The sequence below is a fragment of the Phoca vitulina genome, unplaced genomic scaffold, assembly GCF_004348235.1.
Source record: "Phoca vitulina isolate PV1807 unplaced genomic scaffold, GSC_HSeal_1.0 scaffold21, whole genome shotgun sequence".
Taxonomy (NCBI): domain Eukaryota; kingdom Metazoa; phylum Chordata; class Mammalia; order Carnivora; family Phocidae; genus Phoca; species Phoca vitulina.
In genome coordinates, this window is record NW_022589724.1 from 32185369 (window position 1) to 32212858 (window position 27490).

The window sequence follows — 27490 nt, forward strand, 5'->3', positions numbered from 1 at the left end:
TGAGGACGGAGCGGAGGTGGAGGGGTGCCTGGAGTCCGACGCGCCGGCACAGCCAGGGAGGACGCCCCCCCGGAGCCTCAGGGGGAAGTGCGGCTCGGGGCCCCTTGACTCCTCAGGCCTCCAGCCCCGAGAGACAGCAGCGTTCTCATCTCAAGCCACCCGGCGTGTGCTCGTCTGCACAGCGGCCCCAGGAGGAAACACAGACGGCTTCGCCCCATCTCGGCAGAGTTCGGGGGGCCCTCACGGCGCCTCACTCACTCTCCTCCCGTGCTCACCGCCCCACGGCCCCCGGGATAAGTGCCAGCGGGTCAGCTTGGCCAAGGTCTCGGGGCAGAAGGGCTGGGGGTGGCTTTTAACCTCGGTGGCACTCCTGGAATGGGGAGCTGTGGGCAGAGAACCCCTAAAAGGGAAAAATCCTCTGCCTTTTCTATTTGCCTGCAGGGGCTTCCTTGGATTGATCTGGGGCAGGAGGTTTGCTTTCCTCATTCTGTCTGTTTAGACGCCCCCTTCCACCACACACCAGTGTGTACCCGGAGCCCCCAGACTATCCGCTGCAAGGGTCAGGCCTCCTTCTCTCTCCATCTCTCTGTCTCTGTCTCTGTCTCTGTGTCTCCCTGTCTCACTGCGTCCCCCATCTGCCGGGCCGGGGGGGCACAGATAGGCAGGGGCAGGGTTTCCGTCACCGAAGCCGAGGCTGAGCCCGCACAGACCGGCCTGCCGCAGGCAAGCGTGTCCCGCCTCACGCGGCTCCAGGGCTGTGAGAGGGGTGTGAGCCGCAGGAACGCCGCGTGGCCGGGTGTCATGGATGCTGTGGGTGGTGGACGGCCTCCCTCGGACCGCCAGCTATTTCCTGGGCACAAGGTCTCCTAGGGAGGCACTGGGCCCGTGGGCAGGCAGAACGTTTCCTGCCAGCTCCCCACGGCACGAGCCTGTGACCCCATCCATCCCCACCCCCGGCAGACCCCACTTTCTGAGGACTTTTGAGGGGCCTGGGGAGAGAGGAAATGGCTGCGGGGTGACCCATGGGGGCCTTGGGGCAACGGGGGAGGACACTCGCCCTGCAACTGTACGGGAGAGTAAGTTCCTTGTCAGGGTAATGAGATCATGGGGAACGCAGTAAACCTGAGAGATCTTACTTAAGCACGCGTGTGTACCCGGTGTGTGTGTGTGTGTGTGTGTCTTCTCCTTGACTACCTCTGCGCTCTCTAGTTGGGAATCCATGGCAGAGGTTGGCCAGGAGCCTGCAGGCCCCGCGTTGGGCTTGGCTGCTCCGCCCGCAGCCCTGGCAGTGCTCCCAGCCCCCACCGGGCCCTGCGGGAGCCACCTGGCTGCAGAGGTGGGAGCGGAAGGCAGGCAGGTCTGGGAGGCCATGCCGGCCACAGGGACATCCCCATCTACCCCCGGCCTCAGCCAACAGCTGGGGGGGCGGGGCGCACCTCGGAGGTCACACACCTTGCTGAAGCCTGCGTGCCCATCCTTTGTCCCTAGGACAGCTCCAGGCAGCCTGGATGGCCTCCGCTGGCCTGGCCTTCATCCCCGGCCCATGGGGAACCTGGAGAGTCCACCAGGTCTCCCCACTTCCAGAGGCTCAGAAAGAACCCTGCAACTGTCCACTGTCATCTCCCGCCAAGCGTGTCCCAGGGACAGATCCAGGGTGCAGATCCAGGAAGGCGTAAGACAGAAAACCAGGGCTTGACGTCAGCTCCCCTGCAGCCCAGTCCGGAGGCCTGGGCCACCACTGCCCTGTCTGCTTACCTGTACAACAGGAGGGGCGTGCCGACGAGGCAGGATGCCAAGAAGGCTGAGTGGTGGAGGGCAGGCACGTGGCAGGTGCCCTCGGGTGCTCGTGGCACGGATGCTGACGCGTGCTGGCAGTAAAGCCTGGGCCCTCCGATTGCCGTGCGTCAGCTCTTGAGACCGGGTGCCTCCCAGACGGGGTCCAGCATTACTGTCTGTGCCTACCCATCACATTCCGTCCAAGGATGTGTCTGGACAGGAAATCGCTTTTCTTCCCTCTAATGCTCCTTTGGGAATGAGGCCCATTAAGGATGGATGGATGGAGGGGGCGTGCTTGCGGCCTCCCATGGGAGCACTCTGTCCGGCTGGTGCACCAGGCAACACGAAGTGGGGTGGCAGTTACGAGGCAGAATGTAAAGAGGTGCCTCCCCCACCCCAGGAGGCTGGGGAGGGTGAGCAGAGCGAATGGGGGAGGCCAGGTGCAGCACCAGTGGGAGGCCGGTGGTGATGGAAGGATGGTGCCCTCCAGGAGCTCCTCCTGGCCCAGACCTGTCACCCAGGAGCCCCCTGCTCTCCGTGGACCAGTGATGCGCTCCTTCTCACAGGTGGGGGGCTATGTGGGCAATGCAGGTTGGGCTTGTCGCCTGGTGCCAGTCCTCATCACGTCCCACCTCCTTGCACGGGTTCTCTGGGCAGGAGAGAGTTGGGTCTCGACAGGGGAGACACACCTCCATCAGAGCAGCAGGGCTGTCCCGATCCAGCCAGGACCCAGGACCACCATCAGGGCCCAGTGGGGACCAGGCACAATTGCTCAGGCAGAGTGGCCCCAATGCCGGCGCTCCCCAAGCTCTTACAGTGTTCCAGGAACGGCGACTCGCAGCCTTCACGGCCCCTGCAGGACTGAGCCACTGAACACTATTCACGGGTGGCAGAACCGGGGCTCAGAGAGGGAAAACAACTTGTGCCAGGTGACCTGGTGGGGGGCCTGTCAGCCTGAGCCATTGGCCGGCTCAGCGCACAGCACCCCCAGAGGGTTCCAGCTCCCCCGGAAAGCTCTCATATAAAGTGGAGACTCTTCCAGCCCAGGGACCCCGGCTCCCCAGTCTGCCTGTTTCCAGGAAGGAAAACAAGATGCTTTCCCCACAGTCACCGCTACGGGGCCACACATTTCTCCCTTACTCTGCCATTCACATCACGTAACTCCGAGGGCCTTCTTGGCACCAGTCCCCTGGCCGCAGACCCAGGGGACCCATAGGGGCTAGCAGCCGTGGCCTCCTGAGGGCACTGAGCTCAGGCCTGCCATAGGTGGGGCCCCAGGCTTACAATGATGCCAGCTCTGGAGTCACCCCAAGGACGCAGGTTGGGGCCGTGGCAGATAAGGGGGGTAACCCCGCCCACGCCCCCCCCCCCAGCCGGCAGCGTGGCCACAGCAGGGAGCAAGGCCTTGCCCAGCTCCTGTGGTCATGGGGGAGGGCGAGTAGGATGGGCCGCCAGGCAGCCAGCACTTGGGCACAGATGGTTCTCATTCCCACTGCCTCTCTTCCGTAGGAAAAACAAACTAGCCCCGGGCCAAGAAGCCCTTTTTTATCTTCTGTTTATTTTTGTTGCCATTTGCCTTTGCCGGTGGGCTGCATTCTGCTGAGGGTCCTGCGGGGAGGCCCTGGCATTTCCCTGACCTTAGGGCAGCTCTCCTGGGAAAGTAGCCCACTTCCTGCTCCCAGAGTCATCGCTGCCCTGTTGGGCCCCAGTGACTTTTCCAGGTTCTGGAGTCCTCTGGCTGCACCAGGAAGGCTGGGGCTGAGAACCACAGGACAGAACCAGGTGAGACCCAGGTGTGCCCTGCCCCCAACAGGCAGGCGCTGCCCTGGGGAAGCCCACAAAGGCCCTGCAGAGCCAAGAGTGGGTGGCCGAGAGGCCCCAGGGCAAGCTCTCAGCCGGCAGGGCTCCCAGGCATTCACAGAGGGGTGGCTTCTGCACTGGGCGTGGGGGGCGTGGGCACAGTGTCCTTCCAGGTGTTCAGAGTCATCCACATTTCACAAGTAAGACCAAGGTTGGGAGGGTGAGGTGGTCACCCCAGCTTTCAGGGGTGAGAAACAGCAGGGTGGGGGGCTCCCCGGGCCAGGCCACGCAGATCCCCTGGCCCCCTCAGTCCTCCCAGACCAGGGAAGTCACATGGGGGCACTTCGCACGGGGGCCCAGGACGGTCGGGGGTTGCCATCAGCTCCCCAGGTGTCTCTGAAGTTGGCAGAGGGTCCTCCCCCACGGCCAGCACCCCACTGCCAGTCTGGAGAAGGGGGTGGGCATGTTGGGGCTGGAGATGAGGAAGGCAGGGGACCACCAAGGAGGGCTGGCCGCCTGCCAGATAAAGGCAAGGAGGCCTCATGGCCCCTCGTGTGGGGGTGGGGAGGCCGGCAGGGCTGCACCGCCACCCAGGCCCCTCGCGGGTCCCACAAGAACCCGGCCGCCCAGCGGCCAAGCCGGCGCCCGCCCCTGCCCTCATGTCCGTCCCCCCTCCCCCCAGGGGGAGAGGGGGAGCTGGGGGGCAGGGGGCGCGCCCTCTCAGAGGCCCCGCCCCCCTCCCCGGGGCCGCGCGCAGTGGGGAGGGACCCGCGGCTCCGGCTCCAGCTCCGTCCGCGCCCCCTCCCCGCGCGGGCGGCGGTGACATCACGGCCACGGCGGGAGGGGCGGCGCCCCGCGCGCATCACTTCCTCGGCGCCTCCCGCGGGCGGGCGGACAGACCGACGGACGGACGGACTGACGGTGGACGGCGGACGGCGGACGGGGGACAGGCGCAGGGTGGCGCGAGAGTGGGGGTGTGCACCCCTGGCCTTCGGCGACCCCGGCCCCATGGCCTGCCCCGCCCCGCCCGCCGCCGACGAGCTGCCCGGCCCGGCCCGGCGCCTCTACTCCAGGTAGGCTGGGTGGACCGGCGGGGACCAGCGGGACGTGCGGGGACGGCGGGACGCGCGGGGACCCGCGGCCGGAGGCGGGAGGCCCTGAACAAAGGCTGCCGCGGGCGCGCAACGTGGCGGGGACGCTCCCTCCCTGCGGGCTGGGCTGGCGGCGGCGGAGGCGCGGGGGAGGAGGGGGTGCTAGGGTCGGGGCGCCAGGGGTGGCGGGTGCTGGGGTGGGAGGCGCCCGAGGTGAAGGAGGGGATGCAGAGGAAGGGGGCACCCCTGGTGGCGGGTGCGGGGGAGGAGGGGGCGCAGGGGTGGGGGTTACAGGGGGTGGGGGCCCTAGGCCTCCCGAAGCTTGTGCCCTTCTGCGTCCAGGATTAGCGGGTGGTCAGGATGGTCGGCTGGGATGGGCTGCTGCTTGCTGGACCCCCCTCAGCCCCCCCACTGCCCTGGGACAGGGGGAGGGAGACCTACAGCTTCACCAGCTGCGCTCCTGACAGCTGGGCCCCCTGGCATAGCAGGTGTGTGGAGGGGAGCTGCCAGGAGCTCCCTCCCAAGCCTGGCACCACCTCCCCATTGCCGTGGTCTGAGTTCTTGGGAGGCAGCATGGCTGAAGGGACCGGGTTTCGTCATGGGTGGGGCCTTGTCCCCCATGGGCCCACCGTGAATCTGGGGTTCAGGGCACTGCAGGCTTGAATCTGGGTTGCAGAGCCAGCCAGCCAGCTGGGGTGTGTGCCTGCCTAAAAGGGCACCTGCCTCCGGGCAGATTCGTGGATGATGCCTGCGGTCTGTGCTTTGTCAGAGATGACACCTGCACGGCGTGCCCGCGTGCTGACTCTGGGCCTGTCGGTGTTGCGCACGGTGATGCCAGGTGCCCGAGCTGGGTGGGCACAAGGTCCTCCCGGGGGAATGGACTCTGCCAGGGATGCCAGGGGCCCAGTACAGTCAGCACGAGTGCCGGGCAGGGGCAGGCCTGCCTGCCTCCGGGGCGCCTGACGGGTCCCCAACTTGCATGGACATCATCATTCCTGGGACCTGGCGGCCTCCCCAGCTGCTGAGCCTTCAAGGGCCTCGCCTTGCCTGAGAGGATTCTCCAGCCCCGCTGGGCAGTGCATCAGCGGCAAACCTCTGTTGCCCCCACCCCCCCGCCCCGCCCCACGTGCAGAATGAGGCCCTGGTGGCGAGTGAAAAGGAGGCCTTGCCTTGCCGCTCCTCCCACCTTGGTCCCTGTGCCGCTGGTGAGAGACACAGCCCCCATTGTGTGGTCCCAGGATTGAGTGCCGAGCCCCCCGGCCTGGCTCCTGGGCCCCATGTAGGGGAGGGGTGTGCGGGGGGGTTTGCTGGCAGCTGACGCTGGAGGCCCGCCCTAGAGGATCCCCTTCACAGCACCCTGGTGGGAAGGACAGGAGTTGACCCGGCAACTGTGTGTGTGCGTGCACGCGTGTGTAGGGGCGTTAGCCCTGGGAGACCCTCCACAGCTGAGCATGGGGTCCCTATCGCGCTAGTCCACACCCACAATCTCAACTTGGGAGTCTGGGGTGTGGGCCGGGGCTGGGGCCCAGCAGTAACACGCCAGACAGGACCCTGGCCTGGGGGAGCTGTCCTTGGCAGGGACAGAGCTCAGAGGGGATGCTGGGAGAGGCCCTGAGCCCAGCCTGGCCTCCTAGCAAGCTGAGAACTGAGTTGAGCTCGAAGGGGCAAGCCCAGCACGGATTTGGGGTGCGCAGCCCCAAGCCCTCCTGCGGGCCCATGAGGACACCCTGGGGGAGTTTGGGTAGACGCAGCCAGCTGTGGGCAGGGCAGTTCCCGCTCAGAGCTGGCTTTGGAAGGCTGGCAGGCAGGGGTGGGAGTCGGGGAGCCGTGTGTGGGAGCATCCTGGACGGACGGGGGCTGTTAGCTGGAGAGGAGGGGACCGCTTCCTCGGATCCAGCACCCTTGGGCCACGGCGGCTCGGGCTGCAGGAAGGCATCAGAAGGTCGTCCGCCCCCTTGCGCTCGGGCCAGGGAAGCCCACCTGTGGCAGGGCAGCCGAGGGGTGTGGGCAGCCCAGCACGTGGGTGCCCCATGACAGGGTCCGTGTGGTTTGACCGCTCTGCAGATGGTTGTTTGGGGGAACCTCTGGGCCAGGCCCAGCCCACTCCCAGCAGCTCCCTTCCCGTGCCAAATTCCTGCCTGGTGACATGAGGGTCTGGGGACATGGGCTTGGAAGGCACATTGAGAGGGGCCTGAGCGTGAGTGTGCCCGTGGGCCCAACAAGTCCCTAGATGGGGCCCTGGGGAGGGGACTGGGTCGGGGAGGCAGTGGCAGATGGGGGCAGTTAATGCTCAGAACTCTGCTCTACTGCACGTGGGCCCACTCGCCTGGAGCAGGGGTTGGGGAGGGAGGGCCCAACGGGCCTGGGGGAGGAGGGTGCAGGGGGTGGGCAGGTGGCCAAGATGCCCCTGAAAGTGGGGAGGCCCTGGGGGGTCCTCTCCCCCTCCCCTTCAGGCCAGCAGCTGAGTGCTCCTGGAGTGGGTGGTGAGCACCCCCACCGTGGGGTGACCTGTTAGAGGTGTGCCCCAGAATAAGGTGGCCGGACAGGGGCATCCTCAGGAGCGGGACGGGCGCCCTGCTATCTCGCCATCCCCATGCGGCTCCTTCCACCGTATCCCCAGGCACTGGCCGTGGCTGGGCGTCTGGGGAGCAATGACCTGGCCCCAGGGCTCCCTAGAAATGCAACCCCCGATGCCTTCCCAAACTAAGTGACACATATGTCCCTCCACCAGCGATTCCTGTTCCCACCATGCTCCCTGCCCTATGCTGTCCTGAAATCTCCTGTGGAAGGGAGTCAGGATGGCTCTGCTTAGGGGGCAGTGGGATGGGGGTGAGCAGGGGTCCTGGAGCATCTGCTCGGTGGCCCAGACTGGGGGTGACATCCCTGGAGAAGGAGGACAGTGACTGCATTTAACAGAGAATGGGGCGAAGGGGGACACAGCCCCCGGTTAACCATGTGGGGTGGGAGCTAGGGGCCTGGCTTGGAGACCAGCCGAAGTGGTCAGCACTGGAGGACTCCACAGAGGCTGGTAGGGCAGATGGATGAGGGCAGGAGCCTGATGGGGAGCAGGGCAGTTTGGTCCAAGTGAGACTGGGCTGATGGCTTCTCCTGGGATACTGTGTTGGATGCCAAGGCCAGGCTGGAAGGGTGTGGGCACGATGTGGTGGCCAGAATAGTGAGGTTGGCCGCTGGGGAGTCGATAACCATTTTATTAACCAGTAAGCCTGTGGGTGGACGGCAGGAGCTTGGCAGACAGTATCCTGTCTCCTGGCCACTGTGGTCTGGCCACTGGGAAAGCTGGCCTGGTGGGCCCTTGTGAGGAAGGGTACTCTGTGCAGTCCCAGCATCGGGGTGGATCCGTGCGGGGGGATGTGGCCCCACTGGGTGGGGCCAGGCCTCCACAGACCCGACCCGGAGGTGTGGGGTCTGAGCTCTCCTGGGAAGGTGGAGGACTATAGGTCGACAATGAAGCATCCATTTAGCCTGGATGACAAATCCCAGGTGGGGAGGCTAACCCTCCCAGGGTAAGGGTGGTGAGGCTGCCAGGGAGCTGAGACCACAGCCCTGGGGACCCTGCGAACTCTGGCCAGCCCAGCCCAGAGCTCCAGGGGGTCTTGTGCCCTGAGAGTGGAGCTCTTGTGGCCCATGGGGTGGATAGGCCCCAGGCAGCCCTGCTGGGCGGATGTGTGGCTAGTGGGCAGGAAGGCCAGCTCCACAAACTGGCCCTGGAGTTGGTAGCCCAGGGCGGCTGCAGACCGGTCCATCCCTGGTGTACGTGGGCGCATGCCAGGTGACAGGTCTGCAGAGCTGCTGTCAGGGGACAGAAGCTCCAGAATCTTCTTCACTGAGCAGGGAAGTGGGCCTGGTCAGGCTGGGTACGTCTCAGGAAAGACAAGAGAGGGTAACCTGCCCTTCAGGTGGGCCCTGGGAGGCAGAGCAGGGGCCTGGGGTTGATCTGAGGGTGCAGGGTTTGGGGGTCCAGTTTGTTAATAGGAGCCAGATAATAAGGAGGTGACCCAGGCCCGCCCTATACCTCTCAGCTGAGCTGTCCTGAGGGGTAAGACAGGGGGCATTGGCCGAAGCCTCTGGGCAGGGAGGAAAGTACTCGGTCTGGACACTCTGGAGAGCAGGCAGCCTGGGACCAGATCCCCCCACCTCTGTCCTCACCTGCCTGGCCCCTCCCGAGACTCAGCCCTGCCAGACCCCTGCCCCCAGCGTGGGCAGGGCCTCCAGGGCTGATGCTGGCCTGAGATCCTGTATCTGGGATGGCCTTTGCCCTGGGCCTCCCATCCTCCCTCTTGTTCTCGGGTTCCTCCATCTGCTCCAACTCCAGGTAGGTCCGGGGTCAGAGGGAACCCCAGAACTGCACCCCCTTCCTCTTCCCAGGTCCAGAGCTGCACAGCCTTGGGGCCCTCTGCCACCCAATGCCCGTTGCTGAGCTGGGCAAGTGGCCTGGCAGAGAGAGTCTCCCCCACCCCGACCCCCCCCAGGCCCTGCCCTCCCTGCTGACGATGCTGATCCCCGGCTCTGAGCTGCCCTGATCCCTTGATCCACCTCAGTCCCCGGGAGGCCCTGCACAGCCTGCCCAAGGACCTGGCGTCTCTTGGAGCCTAGGACACCAGAGCCTTTGGCCCACCACGCTGGGGTGGGCAGAGGCAGGGGAACCACGAGGCCGGTGCCTCCCCGGGACCAGCAGCCAAGGCGGGGCGGGTGTTGGCGGGCCAGGAGGGAGGCCTGGAGCCCCGCCATGCCGGCCGCCTCCACAGAGGGCCAGCCTGTGGCCCTGAGCTTGGCGGAGAAGGCCGTGTGCAAGGTGGTGTACGGCGCGCCCCGGCCCCGCCCCCTGCTGCTGCCCGTGGGCCTGGAGCTGTGGCTCTATGTGCAGAAGATGCGTAACCTGCAGAGGAAGAGGTGCGGTGGGCACCCGGGCAGCTGGGAGCTGACCGGGGCGGGGGGCTGGAGGTCAAGGTGCGTGGGAGGCTCTCGGGTTCAGTAGAGGGGTGGGGCTCCCGGGCCGGACACCCTGCCTGCGGCCTCTCCAGGGGGTGTCCTCACGTTCCTGGGGCCTGGGTTAGACCCGCCCGTCTGTGACTCAGCATGGCTGCGCCGGACACCCCCTCAGTGGACCCCCCAGCCCCTTCCCACACCAGAATCCTCCTTCGCCGTGGGGTCTCGGCGGGAACATGGGGTTGGAGGCGGCCGCTCCCCAGTCGAACCTGTCAGAGCCAGCAGGGCGAGCTCGGCTCCGGATGCGGCAGCATCACAGACCCCAGCCCCCGGTCCTGCCAAGTCACCTGGGAGGAGAGGTCGGTCCCCCGCATCAGATGGCATGGCGCCCAGCTGGGCAAGGACAAGCAGGCCTTGATTAAGGAGCCCCATGCGTGGCAGTGACCACGGGGGTGGGCTGCTGGGGCGCTCCCGCAGCGTGGCATCTGGATGGCCCTTCCCAGAGGGTGGTGGGCAGGAGGCCCGAGGCTCTGGCCCCCGGCTCTCGGAGAGGCCCCCCGAGCTCTGCTCAATTCTGGAGCAGGCAGGCAGGCCGGTGCCGGGTCCCAGAGCCCACCCCTCCCTGGAGGAGCGACCCCGATGCTGGGGAGTTGAGGCTGGGCAAGGTGGGGGGCTTCCCCAGCAGAGAGCTCTGAGCCCGTGGGGTGTCGGGTGCTGGGCTCAGCGTCTCGGGGCTCTGGCTGCACCCCTGCCTGTTTGGTGTGTGGTGTTGGAAAGGTTTAAAGCGCCCGTTTTCTTGACGATGCAGGGGTGAAGTGGGCAGGGCACTGTGGTTTGTATCAAGGGGGTGTTTGGTTAAATGGTTGAGAAGCCCTGCCGTAGACAGGTTTGTTTGTTTGTATGTTTGTTTGTTGAGGGGAGATGTGCGTTCCCCCCTGTAACTGCCGATCCCTTCACCCCAAGGGGGGGGTGCCTTGGGGCACGAGGGCCGTTTGGTGTGGACGTTTTCACTTTCCTGTAGGCTTTCCATGGACCCCAGTAATCGGGGTTGGCCCTCGGCCGTGCAGAACGTGCCCCCCACTTTTCCAGGGCTGCGTGTAGGGTCAACTGCCAGGGTGCCCTCCAGCTTGGGACCCCACTCTCCCACCCTAGGGCAGGGCAACAGCCTTGAGCCTGGAACCCGTAGGACCAGCTGGAAGAGGGCGGAGGAGAAGACCGAGGCTCTGAGTGGTGATGTGGCCTGCCCAGAACCCCACAGCAGGGAGGGCCAGAACCAGGGCCAGCCTGATTGAATGACCCCCACACACGAGGCCCCCCTGACAGCCATGTGCTCGGGGCAGCTTGTCCAAGGCCCAGGGACCCTGGGGTCGCCAGTGAGCAAGGCCCAGGCTAGCAGCTGGGGGGCCTGGACCCCACCTCAGGGGGCAAGCAGGGCCCAAGGGTAAGGGGCTGCTTCTTTGATGCCCCTGGCCCAAAGGTCGGGGCAGGAGGGGCTGGTGAGCCTCCGGTGAGGGCACTGGTGGTCACGTGGGGCCCTGGGCCCTTGGAGCTGGGCTGGGTTCATGGCCGGGGACCTGGAGCAGTTTCCCGGGAGTCGGGGTCATCCTGGGACGTGGTCCTGTCTCGTCCTCCCGCGGTAGTGCCATGGGGGTGGGGGCTGCTGCTTGTCAGGGGGCCAGCTGAGCGCTCCTCAGCTCTCAGGGCTGGCTGACCCTTGGCTCGGACGCAGCCATGCCTCCCCCAAGAATGGGAGGCGAGGACAGAGGATGCCTGAGCCCGCAGTCCCCCATGGAGACCTTGGAGGGCGGGGGCACACTCTAGGATGAGGGAGGGGTCAGGTCCTGCCCCTCTGGCCTTGGCCAGCTCTCCGAACCTCTCTGAGCCTCGGTTGTCCTTGGTGAGGCTCAGGGCCCGCGGCTGCTCTGGAGGAAGGACGTGGCACCGGGCCCAGGGGTGGCCCTGACCCAGGCGCCTGAGATTTCTCGGCAGGCTGTGTTTGGAGCTTGGCCACCGTGGCCTGAGGGTCTTGCTGTGGTCACAGGCTCACACCTTGGCCGGGGGCTCCTGAGCCCTGGTAGCGCAGGGCGGGCGGTGAGGTTTGGGCATAGGTGAAGCACACAGGTGTGCCAGCCTCGCATGGGCACACCAGCGGGCCCGGCACCTGCGTCTGGGCACTGTGTGCGCAGGCGTGGCGTGGGTCACTGCCGTCCCAGGGCCTCGTGGGCCTCGTGACGACGGGGTGGGGAGCATGCGTCCCTGCGTGACTGCATGAGGGGCAAGCTGTGACTTTTCTCCCCTCGCCCAGGATGGAGGCCTCGTGCCTGGAGCTCGCCCTGGAGGGGGAGCGTCTCTGCAAGGCCGGGGACTTCAAGGCGGGCGCAGCCTTCTTTGAGGCCGCGGTGCAGGTGGGCACCGAGGACCTGAAGACGCTGAGTGCCATCTACAGCCAACTGGGCAATGCCTACTTCTACCTGAAGGAGTACGCCCGGGCGCTGGAGTACCACCGACACGACCTGCTGCTGGCCCGGTGAGCGTGGCCGCCCTGCCTCAGCGAGCTCAGCTCCACGGGACCCGAGCGGGTGCCGCGGGCCTGGGAGAAGGGCTGTGGTCCGTCTGGCTGCCTGTGTGTGGGCGTGGCTGTGGCCCGCTCTCCCGAGTGTGTCCGCGCGCGTGGGCCTGCCTGAGAGGGAGTGCAGCTTCTTGGGGCTCCCACCAGCCGTGCCCACAGGCCCTTCCCCGGCCGGCGAGCCCCAGACCGTGTCCTCAGCACCTGGGCAACTTGTTGAAACTTATTCACACGGCCGGGTCCCCCCTTCTCCCCGGCTCTCCCTGTCTCCATCCGGGCGCCTGCCCAAACCCGGAGAGCTGCAGGCTGGGCCCCGCAGAGAAGTGACCCCAGCTGGGCTCCCTGCCCCGGGGGCTGCCTGAGGGGGCCCTGCCCACCAGCCACAGGACCCCTGCCCAGCCTTGCCCCAGTCAGCCCAGGGCTGGTCCTGCCAGGCCAACCCCACCCTTGCCCGGGCTCCCTGCTGGGCGCAGCGTCCCGCTCACTGCTCCCTGCCCTCCAGGACCATCGGTGACCGCATGGGGGAGGCCAAGGCCAGCGGGAACCTGGGCAACACGCTCAAGGTCCTGGGCCGCTTTGACGAGGCTGTCGTCTGCTGCCAACGGCACCTGGACATCGCCCAGGAGCAGGGGGACAAGGTCGGTCAGCGGCTCCCTGGGGGGCGGGTGCCCCCGACCTGTGGCCCCATGCTGCCCCCGTGGGAGGAAGATGGGAGGATGGCCCGCCCCGGCTGCCCAAGCTAGAGTCCCTAGCCCCCATCTTCCGTGTCAGCCCTTCCTCTTACCGACCGCCCCGCGCTGGGCTCCAGAGGGACACCGGGTGGCGTGGCAGCCGGGGATGGAGCAGCTGTGGGCCCAGGCCTGTGCGGACACTTGACTGTCCTGCTCTGTGACCTCCCCCCGTGACAGGATGACTCGCCCCCAAGTCACAGCTCAGGGGGGCCAGGCCCGGCTGGGAGCCCCTTCCTCCCCGCCCGGGCGGCAGAGACGAGAGGGTGCCCGCGCCAGGCGTGGTCGCACCTCCCCTGCTGAGTCAGTCACTCGGGGTGTCCTCGGAGAGCGGCCGTCACCTGCGAGCTCCCCCCTCTGGGTCCTTGCCTCGGGGGCCGCAGGGACCAGGGCCAGTGAGCTCCTCGGGGGCCAGGTCTGCAGAGGGTCCCCCAACCTCGGTGCCACCCCCAGGTCGGGGAGGCGAGGGCGCTGTACAACATCGGCAACGTGTACCACGCCAAGGGCAAGCAGCTGTCGTGGACCGCCACGCAGGACCCCGGGCACCTGCCGCCCGACGTCCGGGAGCCACTGCGCAGAGCCTCCGAGTTCTATGAGTGAGTGGGGCGGGCAGGGGTGCCAGAGAGCCAGCGGGCCACGGTGTGTCCACGCTTTCCGTAGCGCTTCCTGAGCCCCTGCTGCCGGCCGCGGGGTGGGGCAGCTGCCCCAGGCACAGAGCGCCCACATCTGGGCCCATCAGCTCTCCGCAGACCCCCCGTATGGCGACAGCGGGTCAGCTCTCCTTCCCCACCCCCGACCTGCACCTGCCCTCAGCGTCTGGTGGGGTCCACCAAGCCCCCGGCGTCCCCCACACATCAGTCATCCACAGCAGCGTGGGGAAGCCGGCGTGGCGCTAGAAAACATTGGGCTGCAAGAAGGCCGGGGACGTCGGGCCGAGCGTCTGTTTGTGGGAGCCTCCTGGGGCAGGCGAGCCCCTGATGAGCCTCGGAGCGCACACGGCACCCGCTGGGGCACGCTTCTGGGAGGAGCCGAGCGGAGGCCGCCGGCTCGTCACCCTCTAGCCTGGGTGGGTGGGTGGTGGGTCACGGGGCCCCTGCTTCCCGCGCACTGAGAGGGACACGGCTCAGACAGATGCGACCCCCAGGAGGAATCTGTCCCTGGTGAAGGAGCTGGGCGACCGGGCGGCCCAGGGCAGGGCCTATGGCAACCTGGGCAACACCCACTACCTGCTGGGGAGCTTCATGGAGGCCACAGCCTTCCACAAGGAGGTGAGTGCGCCGCGGGGCTCCCCAGCCGCCTTGCTTGGTCTGCGCTTGGTGCGGGGTCCCGGGCTGCCCTCTCCGCACATGCAGACATTGGGCTGGCCACCCTGGGCGGGGAGGCTGCGTCTGCCATCCGCCTGGGTTCCCGGGGCTGCTCTGTGACCACCCAGGCCTCCGGTCTGTGTCCTCAGCGCCTGGCCATTGCTAAGGAATTTGGAGACAAGGCGGCCGAGAGGAGGGCCTACAGCAACCTGGGGAACGCCCACATCTTCCTGGGGCGCTTTGACGTGGCCGCTGAGTACTACAAGTAGGCAGGCCTGCCCGCCCGCCCCCACCCGCCCAGCCCAGCCCAGCCCGGGGGAGGGGGGCCACCTGGGCACCAGCCTAAGGTCGGAGGTGAGCCTGACCTCCCAGCCTCCCCAGGGGCCAGGTGGGGGGGGTTCTGGGCCACCCCAGAAGGGCAGACTGACAAAGCCCATGTCCTGGGGCTGCCAGGGACAAGAAGAACTACCATGCCCTTCACTCGGTAAGTGCCGGCAGAAGCCGCCCTGTGCCGGGGACACAGCGGCCTTGGCCGAGGGCCTCCCAGGGCCAGCTGTTGGGGGAACCCCAGGGCTGTCTTTGCTCTCCACGATGGCTCTGGGATGCCGGTATAATCGCTCTTGTACGGACTCAGAGGGTAAAGACCACGTGGGCTCCTGGGCGTCCCTGGCTTGTGCTGGGATGCTCTGTGAGCCGTCTGCGTCCTGGCCTGAGTCGCAGAGACTGGGTCACCAGCCCCGGGTCCTGTGCTGAGCCCTGACATCCTGAGTCAGGACCCCGAGCTGGGGTGTGCTGTCCCCCGGTCCTCTGTGGAGATGCCCGTGGGACCCTGGGGCTGAGGTCACTGAGCAGGTGGACTGCATCCCCATCGCCCACTGTCCACCCCTCAGATGTGGGCCCCCAGAAAAGGGGGTGCTGGAAACCCTTCTCCTTGGGGCTGACCCTCTGCCCTCTCCGCAGGAAGACACTGCAGCTGTCCCGGCAGCTCAAGGACCAGGCGGTGGAGGCCCAGGCCTGCTACAGCCTGGGTAACACGTACACGCTGCTGCAGGACTACGAGCGCGCGGCCGAGTACCACCTGCGCCACCTGCTCATTGCCCAGGAGCTGGCCGACAGGTGCGCGGCGGGGACATGGGGACACGGGGGGCCAGGCCTGGCCCCGGGGGCTCCAGACGGTCCTTGTGGCCTGAGCAAGGCCCCGCCCTGCCGCTGACCACCGAGCGCCTCTGTGCAGGGTGGCCCGCCTGGCCTCAGCCTCCCTCCGCTGCGGGGCCGCACTGTCCACTAAGTGGGACCAGGAGAGACCGGGTGGGCGCTGGGCTGGCTGCTTGTGACGACCCTGGGGCGGGCTGGCTGGGGGTCGGGCCCACGTCACCCGGTCCGTGGCCCCTTGAGCAGCCCTGTGTCTCCCCAACACATGGCCACACACAGAGGTGTGGGGTGGGCAGCGGCCGGGGCAGGGCCCTCGGAGCCGCGGGCCGTGCGCCTCTCACGGGGTGCGGGGCGGAGAGGGCTGCCCGCGGGCCGCCCTGTCGGGAGGCTCGAAGTGGCCAGCCCTTTTGCTCTCGTGGGTGACGACGCTTTGGAACCAGATGGTGACGGCCGTGGATCATTGAGTGCGCCGAGCCCCTGGGCCTGCACTTGAGTGGTTACATTTACATTTACATTTTGTGATTTTTTCACCTTAATTAAAAGATTAATGACCCGAGGGTCATTATGACCTGACCCCAAGGGTGGAGGGAGCCACGGGGGCAGGGGAGGGGGGAGCCTCACGGCCGGTAGGGGGCGAGCGAGGCCCCGCCAGGAACTCCAGGCCCGCCCACCGCGCTCCTGTCAGGATGGGCCCGACCACCTGGAGGCTGGTGGGCAGGCTGGCGGGCCGCGGGCTGCACATGTGAACCCAGTTTCCCGCCCTGGCAGAGTGGGCGAGGGCCGGGCGTGCTGGAGTTTGGGGAACGCCTACGTGTCCATGGGGAGCCCGGCACAGGCCCTGACTTTCGCCAAGAAGCACCTGGAGATCTCCCAGGAGGTGAGCCCGGCCTGCCCTGCGGCCAGTCCCCAGGCACTGCCCAGCCCAGCTGAGACCAGGCCAGGTGCCTCGGTGCCCTCTGGCTCCTCCCTGGATGCTCCTCCATCCCTTCTAGGCTGTGTGCGCTGGGTGTGCCTTCAGAGGCCCGGTGGCGGCTTATCTGCTGTAGCCAGGGGGTGAGGGGAGGGGAGCAGGGGCCTGTTTTCCACCCGTAAAGCGTCAGCGTTCCCTGTGCGCGGGCCCACGACCAGGTCCTGTGTCCCGGATGGAACCAGGCCAGGCCAAGGTGGAAATGACCCTCCACAGGCAGCCGAGGAGCACAAAGGCATGGCTGCCCCTGGGCTCTCCCCCTGGGACCCCCCAGCTGGACACCTTCCTGGGGAAGATAGGGTCTTCGAGGGTCGGTCCACCCAGGACCCTCCTACTATGGTCAGGTTGTCCCGGGTGGCCTCCAGCTTCCCAGTTCCTAGCCTGCCCCCTTCTGACCTCAGTCCCATCCTCCTTGGCCCCACTGATGTCACGTCCCCCCAGCACATGCCCAGTACCCTCCCAGACCCACCATAGCCCCGTGCCTGTTGTGGGCAAGACCCATAGGAGCCCAGGTGGTGGGGCAACAGGGAGGCTTGTGTCAGGAGAGCCCCCCAGCCGGGCCGGCCCCCACGGCCCCCTGAGCAGAGGCGGGGGCACGCCAGGGGCCCCAGGGCTCCATTCGAGGTTGGGCCGTGGCCTCCCACTATTCGGCTTGTTCTTGGGCGGTGCCCTCACTCCTCTGCAGCAGGGTCCTCCTGTTGAGCCGCTGCTCTGAGCTGGGGGCCTGGACGGGGCCGGAGGGGTGCATGGGAGGCTCCAGGGACTGAGAAAGGTGAAGTCTGGGGCAGGCCACCTGCCTTTGGGAGTGGCACAGGGCTGGCTGCCTGAGGCTCCAGGCATTCCTGGGGTGTGAGGGGGGCTACCTGGGGCCCATGTGGCCACCCTTACCCAGGGACAAACACCCAGACTCCATCCCTGAGGCACAGTGAGGCCCGGTTCCCTTGGAGGCCCAGGGCTCAGGACCAGTCTGCTGGAGCCTCCCAGCCCACCTGCCCACTAACCTGGCCCTGCTTGGCTGTAGATCGGGGACCGCAATGGGGAGCTCACGGCCCGCATGAACGTGGCGCAGCTGCAGCTGGTGCTGGGCCGGCTGACCAGCCCCGCGGCCACAGAGAAGCCGGACCTGGCTGGTTACGAGGCCCAAGGTGAGCTCTCGGGCTGGGTGGGCAGGGGTGTGGCAGGAGGGCCGCCTGGGGTGCATGGGGTGCAGGCTCGTGCTTGGGCTTCTGGGTGCAGTTCACCGGGAGGTGGACTCTGCCCCCAAGCAGGAGAATGTCGGACAGAGCTGCCCAGTAAGGGTGGTCCGTCCCTGGGGGTGTCTGCCTCGGCACCGCTGCTCGGCCCTGCTCCGGAGCGCCCAGTGGGGGTGGGAGGTGACCGGGTGTCCAGGGTGCTCAGGGCACCGATGGAGGGGCCCTGTTTCCCCGGGGTCAAGTCAGGAGTCAGGAGATTGGAAAGCATGGGGAGAAAAGCGTTCAGGGGCAGAGACGGTGTGGACAAAGGCGTGGCCTGAACGTGAGGCCTTCAGGTCTGTGCTTCCCGGTCTCTGGGGCAGTGAGGGCCTGTCGTCACCCTGAGCCCCACTGGTTTATCACCTGGTGACACCATGGCCAACAAGGAGGACGAGGACAGGGCGCTCACTGCTCCCGTCTCGGTGCTCCACATGCTCCGGGCTGAGGGCTGGGCCGGGGGACCGGAGGGGGAGGCCGCATCAGCCAAGAGGCGGAGAGCCGTGCCCGGGGTGCTAAGCAGGTGAGGCCCGGGATGAGCCAAGGCAGCTCTAATGACCTCATTCGCGGGCTGCCGGTCGCCCCATACGGGTCCACATTGTTGGGCACACAGGGGCACGCGGGAACACAATGTTCCTTGCAAAGCCAATGGATAAGAAGTATGGGGTCCAGGGAGGGGGGCCACCCTGAGCTGGCTTCCCAGGTGGCTGTAGATGGGTGTGGGGCAGGCTCCGAGCAGGGAGCTAGCTGCCCCCTCCCCGCCTGCACGGACCCCAACCTGTGGTTCTTGAGTTTTGGGGGAGTCGTCCCAATCCCCTCGTGGCTGTGTTCCCGGGGGTGCCTGCCCTGCCCCAGCCTCCAGAGCTTCAGGCCTGCTGAGGAGGAGGCCAGGGAAGAGGCTCCAGGTTGTGGTGGAGGGGCTGCAGGGTTTCCCTGCCTAATGCTGGGGGTTTCTAAGCTTGGCCTATCCCGGGAAATGGGGGGCACGTGTCGCTCCCACTCGGCGTGAGGACAGGAGTGAAGGTGCAAAGCCCTCTGGGACCCCCAGTCACCCTATTTTGGGGTGCTGTGGCTGAAGGGGGTGGGGTGGAGGAGGGCTCCCCCTTCGCCCCCCCACCCTGCCCCAAGATGTATCAGACGGTGCCGACCCTTTGGGTGGGGTTTTTCTGAGGGTGGGCAGCTCTGCTTGGAGCCCCTGGCCCTGCAAGGCCCCCTCTGAGGAAGCCAGCAGCGAGTGGGGGCAAGGCTGGGCCGGGCTTCTGGAAAGGCTCCCCCGGGGGCGCAGCCAGCCCCAGGTTCTCCTGCCATTTTCCCTTTTCTGAGCTGGGGAAAGGCGGGGCACGTCACGGGTGAACGGCTGGGCTGTGCTGGGAACAAGGCAGCTTCTGTCCTCCCCAGGCCGGCTCTGCTGCCCTGCCCCGTGCCCAGACCTTTCCCAGCCAGGGCCCCCGGAAGCCCCCTCCCCGCCAGGCTGCCGCCGCTGCACGGGCCGTTCTGCAGAGCGCCCGCTCAGGCCATGGAGGCAGGTGTGCGGGCCCCGGGCCGCGCTGGGGGCCTTGAGGCCCTGCAGTGCTGCTGCTGCAGGCGGGCGGGCTCCCTGAGTCTGGGCAGCCCTGGAGGAGACCCCCGCTCAGGTGAGCCTGGCAGCGGCAGGGCCTTGTGGCGGGGGCACCACAGGGCTCCTGCAGGGGCAGGTTCCGTGCATGCGCACGGAGCGTGGGTGGTGGCCTGGCCCGGATTCCAGAACTGACCCTTTGGGGTAGGGAGGGGCACTTGTGTGTGTACAGCCTGTCAGTTTGTGGGGGGCGCTGAAGGGGCCAGGGGAGCACCCGGGCGGGGCCGCGGTGGGCGGGGCCACGGTGGGCGGGGCCTAGCTGGCTAGCCAGAGGCCAGGACCCAGGGGCTTTTCTTCCCTGTCCTGATAAAAACAAGAGCCCTTTATGCAGCTGGAGGACCCAGAGCCTGGCGCTGGCTGTGGCTCAGTTTGTGGGTTAACCTCACCAGCCTTGCAGCCCCCATCCCAACAGAGACCCCAGAACGAGTCTGGGTGGACGTGGGCCCCTCCCGCCGCTGCTGCCTGGGTCTGGGTCAGTCCCCTGAGGTCTCCTGCTGTGCCATGCCCCTGCCCTCTCTGGTGAGGGGCCCAGGGTGGATGGGTTTGTCAGATGGAGATCCCACTGCACCCACCCGGGACGCGGAAGCATGATCAGTTCATAAGAGGCTGGAGCCAGCCCTGAGCCCTGGGGAGCTGGGCCTGGCTCTCTTCTGTCCCACAGGGTATGGGCCGTCCATGGACACTGTGCTTGGCCACCATGGCGGGTTGGGATGTACAGTGAATGTCTGAGCCACAATTTCGGCTGCAGGCTCTGGCTCCGCCCAATCCTGGCTAGCTGACCCGGTGATTTGACCCAGCTGTGCCCCATGGTCCTGTCCTGGGAACTGGGCCCACTGGTTGTCCTGAGGATAGTGCCTGGCAGGGATGAGGGCACTCCCTGGGGAGGGCTGAAGATGTGGACGCCTCCCTGTCCCTCTGCGCACTCAGCACGCGGCCTGCAGCCCGCTTGCAGGCCAGGCCCTGTGACACACAGCTGAAGACAGGCCGCCGGGGGTCCTAGCTGTCCTCATGTCTGTCCCTTCTCTGGCTGCTCCTGGCTCGACCTGCCGGAGCTTGCCAAGTGGGCCTGACCTCTCATGTCCTGACCCGGGCTCTGCCCCTCCAGGCCCTGTGACTGTGGCTGGCGGTCTCTTTTCTTGAGCCCCGGTACCCAGAGTCTTGGGAGGGCAGCGGGCATGACGGTGCCTGGAGAGCCACAGACAGGGCCCCGCGTAATAAACAGGAAACTGCCTGCTCATCATCAGGGGGTGAGACCGGCCCAGGCGGCCAGAGGCGACGAGTGTGTGGCAAACAGTAGTGAACAGATAACACGCTACAGGTGTTTGGGAAGAAGGAACAGCCGTGAGGCTGGGTGTGAGTGTGCGTGGGCCGTGTGGGGCCGCCGTCTCCGTCAGCTCGGGCTGCGGAACGGAACACCGCAGAACAGGCGGCTTAAAAATACGGATATTTACTTCCGATGCTTCTGGAGGCTGGAGGTGTGAGAGCAGGGAGCCAGCGGGGTGGGGTCTGGTTGGAGGAAGCTCTGTGGTGTTTTCTTATAGGGGCACCCACCCCAACACTGGGGCCACCCTCATGACCTCGGCTCAACCCTGATCACCTCTCAAGGCCCCGCTTCCTAATGTCATCACGTTGCGGTTTGGGTCTTCAATGTGGAATGTGGGGGACACAAACATTTGGTCCATAGCAGTGACATCTGAGCAAAGACTTGGAAGGGGAGGAGGGAGTGAGCCTGAACTTAAATGGAGGACAGCCGTGCAAAGGTCCTGGGGCCTAGGTAAGCCTGGCTGGGAGGAGCAATGGGGGGGGGGGGCTCCTGTCCTGTGTAAGCCCCTCCCATGCCAAGGGGCCCCTGCAGGGTGGACAGAGGAAGATCTAACTCAGGCCCTGCGGGCATCTTTCTGGCCCGCCCCAGCACGGACAGGGGGCAAAGAGAGCAGCAAGATGAGGAGGGGTCAGATTCTGGGTCTGTTTTGAAGGTGGAGCTGCTGGGATTTGGGAAGAGATTGAAGGCAGGAAGCTGGGGGACACAGCCAAGCAGTTAGAAAGCGGGGTTGCCCGCCTAAGTGGGACAAGCTGCACATGGGAGGGGCACATCGCGAGCCTGATAGGGCAGAAATGATGACGAGGGTGCTGGTCAGACTCGGGCAGGAGTGGGGTGGTGCTCAGGGAAGTTTCCAGACCTTGCCCTTGGGGGTGGGAAGGACGGGCGGTGCGCCAGCGTTGCTCTGGGCTGAATGCCCCAGTGAGGGCAGCCCACGCTCCAGACAGAGGGTGCCTTTAGCCAGGCTCAGAGGGCCATGAGGGGACCCGCCCTGGAGCCGGACACAAGCTGGGTCTCAGAGGGGCATTTCAGCCTCCACCGCGGCCGGGGCCTGACTGTCCAGCCAGGCGGGGCCCAGCAGACAAGCTGGGGACATCGAATCAGGCCCCCGGTTATCAGGGAGCAGCCAAGGAAGGGGCCATCAGCCGGCCCGTGGCAGGAGATGGAACCGGGTTGTTGCTGGCTGTGGTGAGTAAGGGGCCACGCACAGCGGCCTGCCCGTCCTGACAGGGCCACTCGGCTGTCCCGGAACTGAGGTGCTCCTCCGTTACCGCCACAGCCGGGCGCCGCCCCCAGGCACCAGTCGGTGTGGGACGGATCCTACTGTCCCTTCAGAGCTGCCCATCTGCCGGGGTGGGCGGTCCGCCCTGTCCAGTCCGGGGTGGATAGATGGTGTTCCGGTGGGTGCCCTTATGAGGAAACAAGCAGAGGGGACCCCCCGCTCTGGGCCTGCTCCAGCTCGTTCGGCCGCACAACACGGGGCCAGGCTGCGTGCCCAGAGACGGTACTCCCTGGCTTGGCACCTGGGCAATGCCTGCTGGCCAAGGGCTGTGTGCAGGGGGCAGGGGCAGGCTTGGCACTGACCACAGCAGCCGAAGGGATGGGGGAGGGGCGGCGACAGCCCCAGATCCTGGGCCCAGGGAGCCACTGGCCGCCGTCTCCTGGTCAGGCTGCTGCAGCCGTCCCCTCCCTGAGCTCCCGGGACAGCCGCCACCGATGCCCTCCTCCGAGGATCACCGCTTTTCCACCCAAGGCCTCTAGAGAGTGGGGAATAGGGTGTGGCTTCCTCAGAACCCGGAAGCCAGGACAGGGAGAAGGGCTGGACACCTGCCCCGCTCGTAGGAAGCCCTAGGCATTTGGTTTGCGCTGGTCTGAATGACGCCCTGAACCGGCCCCTCTCCCTCTGGGGGCCGTGTCTCGGGCAGCGGGTGTGGGCCCAGGCTGGGGTTGGGGTGCCGTGCTGAGGGCTCGCTGCCGCTCTCTGCCATGGGTGTCACACATGGAGCTCAGCGCCGTGCTGGGGTGGCCACGGGGGGCCAGCGTTCCTCGCCATGCAGCCCCCAACACGTCAGGCCCTGTAAGATGCTTCCCACGCGTTCCCTCTGCATTGCCGGCGACAGGCCCGCGGCCCGGTCTGACCAGTCACTGAGCTTGAGGGAGGGTAGTGGGTCCAGGGTCCGGGGCTGCCAGGACAGGACCCCCGGAGCATCCGCGCACACCAGAGGCCTCGCTCGCTCTACCTGCTGCGCTTCCTCACCTCGCACAGCCCCACCCTTGCGCAAGGGCCCCTGGTGCACCCAGTGGGTGTGCCGCTGGAGGGGCGCTCGGCAGTGGGGGGACTGGGCTGTCCACGTGCGTGTTGGTTGAGGGGTGAACGGAGTGCCGCGGATCAGGGTCTGAGGCCCCATCTGCACGGAGGTGGGAAGGGCATTCCAGGAGAGGACTGCACGGAGGCCGGCGGGGAGGCCCCAGGCACAGGCGGGAGCTCAGACACTGGGCCTGTGGGGAGTACCAAGGCCAGACCCCGCCCAGGCCCTAGAGGGTCTGCCCCATCTCCACGCCTGACTGCTTGTCCGGTCAGGGGGTACAAGGCCATGCGGACGCTGCGTCTGCCTCCATCGGGGACCGTGAGATGGGAAGTTCCCCTGCCAGCCCCCGGAGTGCAGGCTGACAGCCCGACCCTTCCCAGAGAGCCCTGGCCTGGGCCAGCCCACCACTCGGCCAGGGGTCAGTGCCAGGCTGACCGGGCCTGCTGTCTTCCAGGTGCCAGGCCCAAAAGGACACAGAGGCTGAGTGCAGAGACCTGGGGCCTGCTGAGGCTCCCCCTGGAGCGGGTGAGTGGGGCTCAGGGCGGGCAGCTGGGGCCCCTGGGGCCGGAGGGGCAGCCACCTGCCGTTAGAAGCGGAGCGCGGCAGCGGGTTCCTGAGGCGGGCGCAGCGCTGGCCGAGCTGCCCCCACCCACCCCAGCTCTTGTCTGTACCCATCCCCGCCACGGGAGACCAACGTGCCCTCTGCAGCCTGAGACGCTGGACCAGCCATCGGCCCCCAGAGAGGCCCCCACAAGGCCCTGTCCCCTCCCACTTCATCCCAGGGTCCCACCAGCTGTCCTTACACAGTGCAGAACCCCCAAGCCCTACCCAGCCACAGTCCCCAGTGTCCTGTCTGCTCCCTGCCCACTCAGACTCTGCCCCGGGGGAGCAGCTAGGCCTCGGCAAACCCCCAGCCGACTGGAAGCTGGGCAGGGTAGGGCTCCGGGCCCACTCTCGACCTACCAGAGGTGGGACCTGTATAGCCCTGGGGGAGTGAGCTAACCTCTCTGAGCCTCTGGGTCCTCCAGTGGGGCTGGGTTCGGTCGGGGGTTCTGTTGGGGAACAAGGCTCGGGGCTGCCGTGGTCACTTGTTGCTCAGCGTGGGGCCAGCCGTCTAGCCCCCAGCCCCTCCAGCACCCTGCCCTGCCTCTCCTCCCCCAGGCCCTCACCTCCTCCTGCCCCGACCCCTGAGTGCCGAGGTGTGTGTCTGTCGACAGGGCCCTGCATCCGCCAGCCCCCCTTAGGGTCCTGCGCCGGGGAGCTGACAGCCACGCCCATGCCTGGCCTTCCTCCCCTCCCCAGGAGCAGAATGGAGACAGCCACCAGGTGGGGGAGTGGCGGGGGCCGGGCAGGGACGTGCTCCCTCTCCCCATGAGGAGCAGGAAGTACCAGGAGGGGCTGGAGGCTGCCGAGAGGCCCCGAGAGGGCAGCCACTCCCCGCTGGACAGCGCGGACGTCCGGGTGCAGGTGCCTCGCACGGTAGGCGACTTCTCGGGTGCCATCCTGTGCAGCAGCCCTGGGCCGGGCCGGGCCCCCCACCCCCCGGGCCTGAGCGCAGGGCATTCGGTGCAGAGACAGCGTGCCACCAGTTGCATCCGGCCTCGGCAAGGCCCAGGCCACGGAGACACTGGACCGGAGGCCTCGCCGATGGGGGTCTGTAGCACAGACGCAGGCCCCCGCGGGGGCGCAGGCCCTCGGGCCCGGCCGCAGCCCTGTCCGGGTACACGGCATTCAGAGGTGGATGGACGGCCGGGGAGCTGGGGGAGGGAGGGATGGGCTGGGGGTCAGCTTCAGACCGGTGGGGCAGAGCGATGGGGGCCTCCGGCTCCTGGCAGGTGTCCCCCTGTGGAAGCCGGCCAGGGTTTGGGAGGCCCAGCCGAGCCCAGGTTCAGAGGTCAGCCTAGAATCCCCCTTCTCCCCATGCAGAACACCTGCGTCCAAATCTCTGGGAATTAGTCTAAAAACAGTTTCCTCTGAGGGCTTAATGAGCACCTTCCCAGCCTTTGAGGGGCGTGGGCGCCGTGCTGGGTATTCTTAGCCCCAGATGTCGCTGTGCACCCATCTTTCCCACGAGCCTGGGAGGGCCTCTGCCAACCCCGTTTGGCCCCGGCACGGCCCTCCAGCCTGCCAGTCAGGGTCAGTGCCCGTGGAGTGAGATGACGAGAGGCCGCAGGAGAGAGGGGCTACTGCCCACACTGTGTGTTTGGGGCCCCCAGCCCTCAGTGCAGGGGCCTTGCCACCATCACACGGGGCTTTGGGGTCTGAGAAGGTGTGGCTGGGTGAGGTCAAGAGCCCCAGGAGCTCCTCCTGGGGCAGGACATGGGGAGCGGGGCTGGACCCGCCCCAAAGGTCGGGGTCCACCCAGAAAGCGCCTGGTAGGGGAGGGTCCCAAACGCCAGGGAGCCACAGCAGGCTTTGGAACAGGAAGCCCTTTTCCACGTGGTAACCTGGCCCTAGCCACCTCGGCGGGGTGGGGGGTGCCTTCTGCCAAACGCGAATAGTAGCCAGTGCTCAGGCTTGCCACGCGTCATGCTTTTACAGCAGCCCCAAGAGGGGAAACTGAGGCACAGGGCAGTGAAGAAGGTGGCCTGAGGGCACCCAGCTAGGAACGGTGGAGCTGGGGTTCCAAGGCCAGGGTCAGCTCCTGGAGCCCCAGCTCTGCCCCTCGGAGATGTAGCAGGGCTCCGGGCCAGGGGGCGCCTTTGGAGGAAATTCCTTCGGCAGAGTGCCAAGGCTGGCCACAGCTGGAGGCCTGAACCCCAGTGGCAGGCTGGTCCCCCCGCCCCGAAGACACCCAGCTCCCCGCTGTCAGAACTGCGGGCTGGCCCTCCTCCCAGGGCTCTGAGCTCCCTGTAGGAGCGGGACCGAGAGGGCCCTGGGGGCTCCACATCCCCGTCCTGTCCTCGCCTCCTGCCGAGGCTCCCAGCCAGTTCCCCCGACGCCCCAGGGTTGGCCCCCACTGGGCCCCCCGCCAGCCTGAGGAGGGTTGTCCTGGGGGCCGGCCAGAGGCCGAGGCTCCACAGACCGCCCAGTGCAGGGAGGGACCCCGTGGCGAGTGGCAGGGGTGGGGAGGGCGCTGTGGGTGGTGGTGTCCCCTGGGGCCGCTGCGTGGGGAGTGGCCGCACGGCCCGTGCCCGTGGGAGAGGCCAGCATCCTTCCAGCTCCTCGGGGGGCTGCGGCGGCCCCGGCCTCGGGAGTCAGGGCTGAAGAAAGAGGCCGCTTCTCCTGGGCTGACCCCGCTTTGGAAGGAAGCCGGGCCCCTGTCAGCAGGAACAGTGCTCCCCAGACAGGTTCCATCGCCCTCGGCCCTCTGGCCCGACCGCCCGTGGGCTGGAGCAGGAGCCCTCGCGCTGGAAATAGTCTCCGAGTGTTTACAGAGCCTGTGCGTGCGCCCGCCGGAGCGAGGGAGTGCTGTGGGGGGCCGGGGTGGGGATAGGCCCCCCCCCCGGGGCCTATTTAAGCCCTGAGCCGACAGGGACAGCACAGACGCCACACGGCCGGGCTGGGGATACTGAGTAGTGCACAGCGCCCGGCCCCTGCTGCTGGATCCAGCGTGAGTGTGGGGCCCCGGGCACGGGGAGGCTCGGGGAGCGCTCGGGCCGTGTGAAGCTGGACGGGGCGGGGGTGGGGCGGAGTGGGGCTGTCGGGTGGGCTCCAGCACCTCTGCACCAGCCCAGCTGTCTCCCCCAGGCAGGCAGGGGTGCGAGGAGTTGGCGAGACCCAGGGCTGGAAGTCCTGCGGGCCAGAAGGAGCCAGAGTCAGGGGGCAAAGGAGAGGCTGGGACCCAGGGTGGCATCCTACACGAGGGGAGCAGGGCCTCACCCTGCACACCTGTGGCCTCAGCCCCACATCCCCCCCAAACGAGGGAAGCCCCAGGCCTTCACCGGTGGCCCAGACAGCTCTGCTCTGGGGCCCTCTCTGCCCCACCCCAGCTACAGGGGTGACGAGGCCAGGAGAAGCTTCTGGGCAAACAGCACCTACTTCAGCTCCTTGAGCCCCGAGCGCAGCCCAGGGGAGGTGGGAGGAGTGCTGGGTGCCCATGTGTCCAGAGAAGAGGGGCCCCAGGGCTACACCCTTTCCAGGAGGGGCCTGGCTCCATTCACCTGGCCCGCAGTCCACCTGGGGTCCCCTGCAGTGGGTGGTGCTGTGCTTACCCCCACCCCTGGCTGAGCCTGGGGCCCCAAGTGACCAGTGAACAGCCCTTGACCTTCTGGGGAGGCACCTGCGCAGCCCCCACCAGGGCAGGGCTGATGCTCGGCCCTGACCACCCCACCAAGTGCAGCCTCCACCCCCCCACCCCCGCCAGGGCCCCTCTGCACTCAGCACCAGCTTTCAGTTCGCTCCGGGCTCTGCAGGACAGCAGAGCCCTGAGTTTGGGGGATCTTGAACTACCCCAGCCTTGGCTCTGGGCCTGCCCTGGGGGGACAGGGGTGGGGTCTCTGTCCTCCGAACTGCCAGCTGCTGGCCCAGCTCATGCACGGGCTGTGTCGGGACCACCCACTCAGCTGCCCCTCCCTGGGTCACTCTTGGCCTTCAGGGACCGTGCCACCCTGGGGGCCCAGGCTGGGCCTGTCTGGGGGTTCCCCAGCCTGCCCCTTGCTTCCTTGTGGCCTTGGAGGTGTGCGGGCTCCCTTGCCCCAGTATCCACCTCTGCAGTGGGCTGGTAAGGGGTCGTCAGGAGATCT

The 27490-nt window shown here is 67.2% G+C and overlaps 1 protein-coding gene across 3 annotated transcripts in view; it reads left to right on the forward strand.

Annotated features, from left to right (window-relative positions):
• The first annotated feature begins 3342 nt into the window (after positions 1-3342).
• The window catches only part of GPSM1 (G protein signaling modulator 1), a 28742-nt gene continuing 4594 nt past the window's right edge, over positions 3343-27490 (forward strand). Inside the window, exons 1-11 of one of the 3 annotated variants that reach the window (XM_032418637.1) lie at positions 3343-3558; positions 11920-12141; positions 12683-12818; positions 13362-13504; positions 14053-14176; positions 14362-14477; positions 15173-15328; positions 16133-16241; positions 17353-17476; positions 23260-23330; positions 24108-24284. In XM_032418637.1, the coding sequence (XP_032274528.1) occupies positions 11921-12141; positions 12683-12818; positions 13362-13504; positions 14053-14176; positions 14362-14477; positions 15173-15328; positions 16133-16241; positions 17353-17476; positions 23260-23330; positions 24108-24284 (1377 nt within the window). In that variant the 5' untranslated portion in view covers positions 3343-3558; position 11920. Of the gene's footprint in view, positions 3559-4366; positions 4650-11919; positions 12142-12682; positions 12819-13361; positions 13505-14052; positions 14177-14361; positions 14478-15172; positions 15329-16132; positions 16242-17352; positions 17477-23259; positions 23331-24107; positions 24285-27490 lie in introns of those variants that run through there. The other 2 variants (XM_032418636.1, XM_032418638.1) reach the window with 2 other exon arrangements.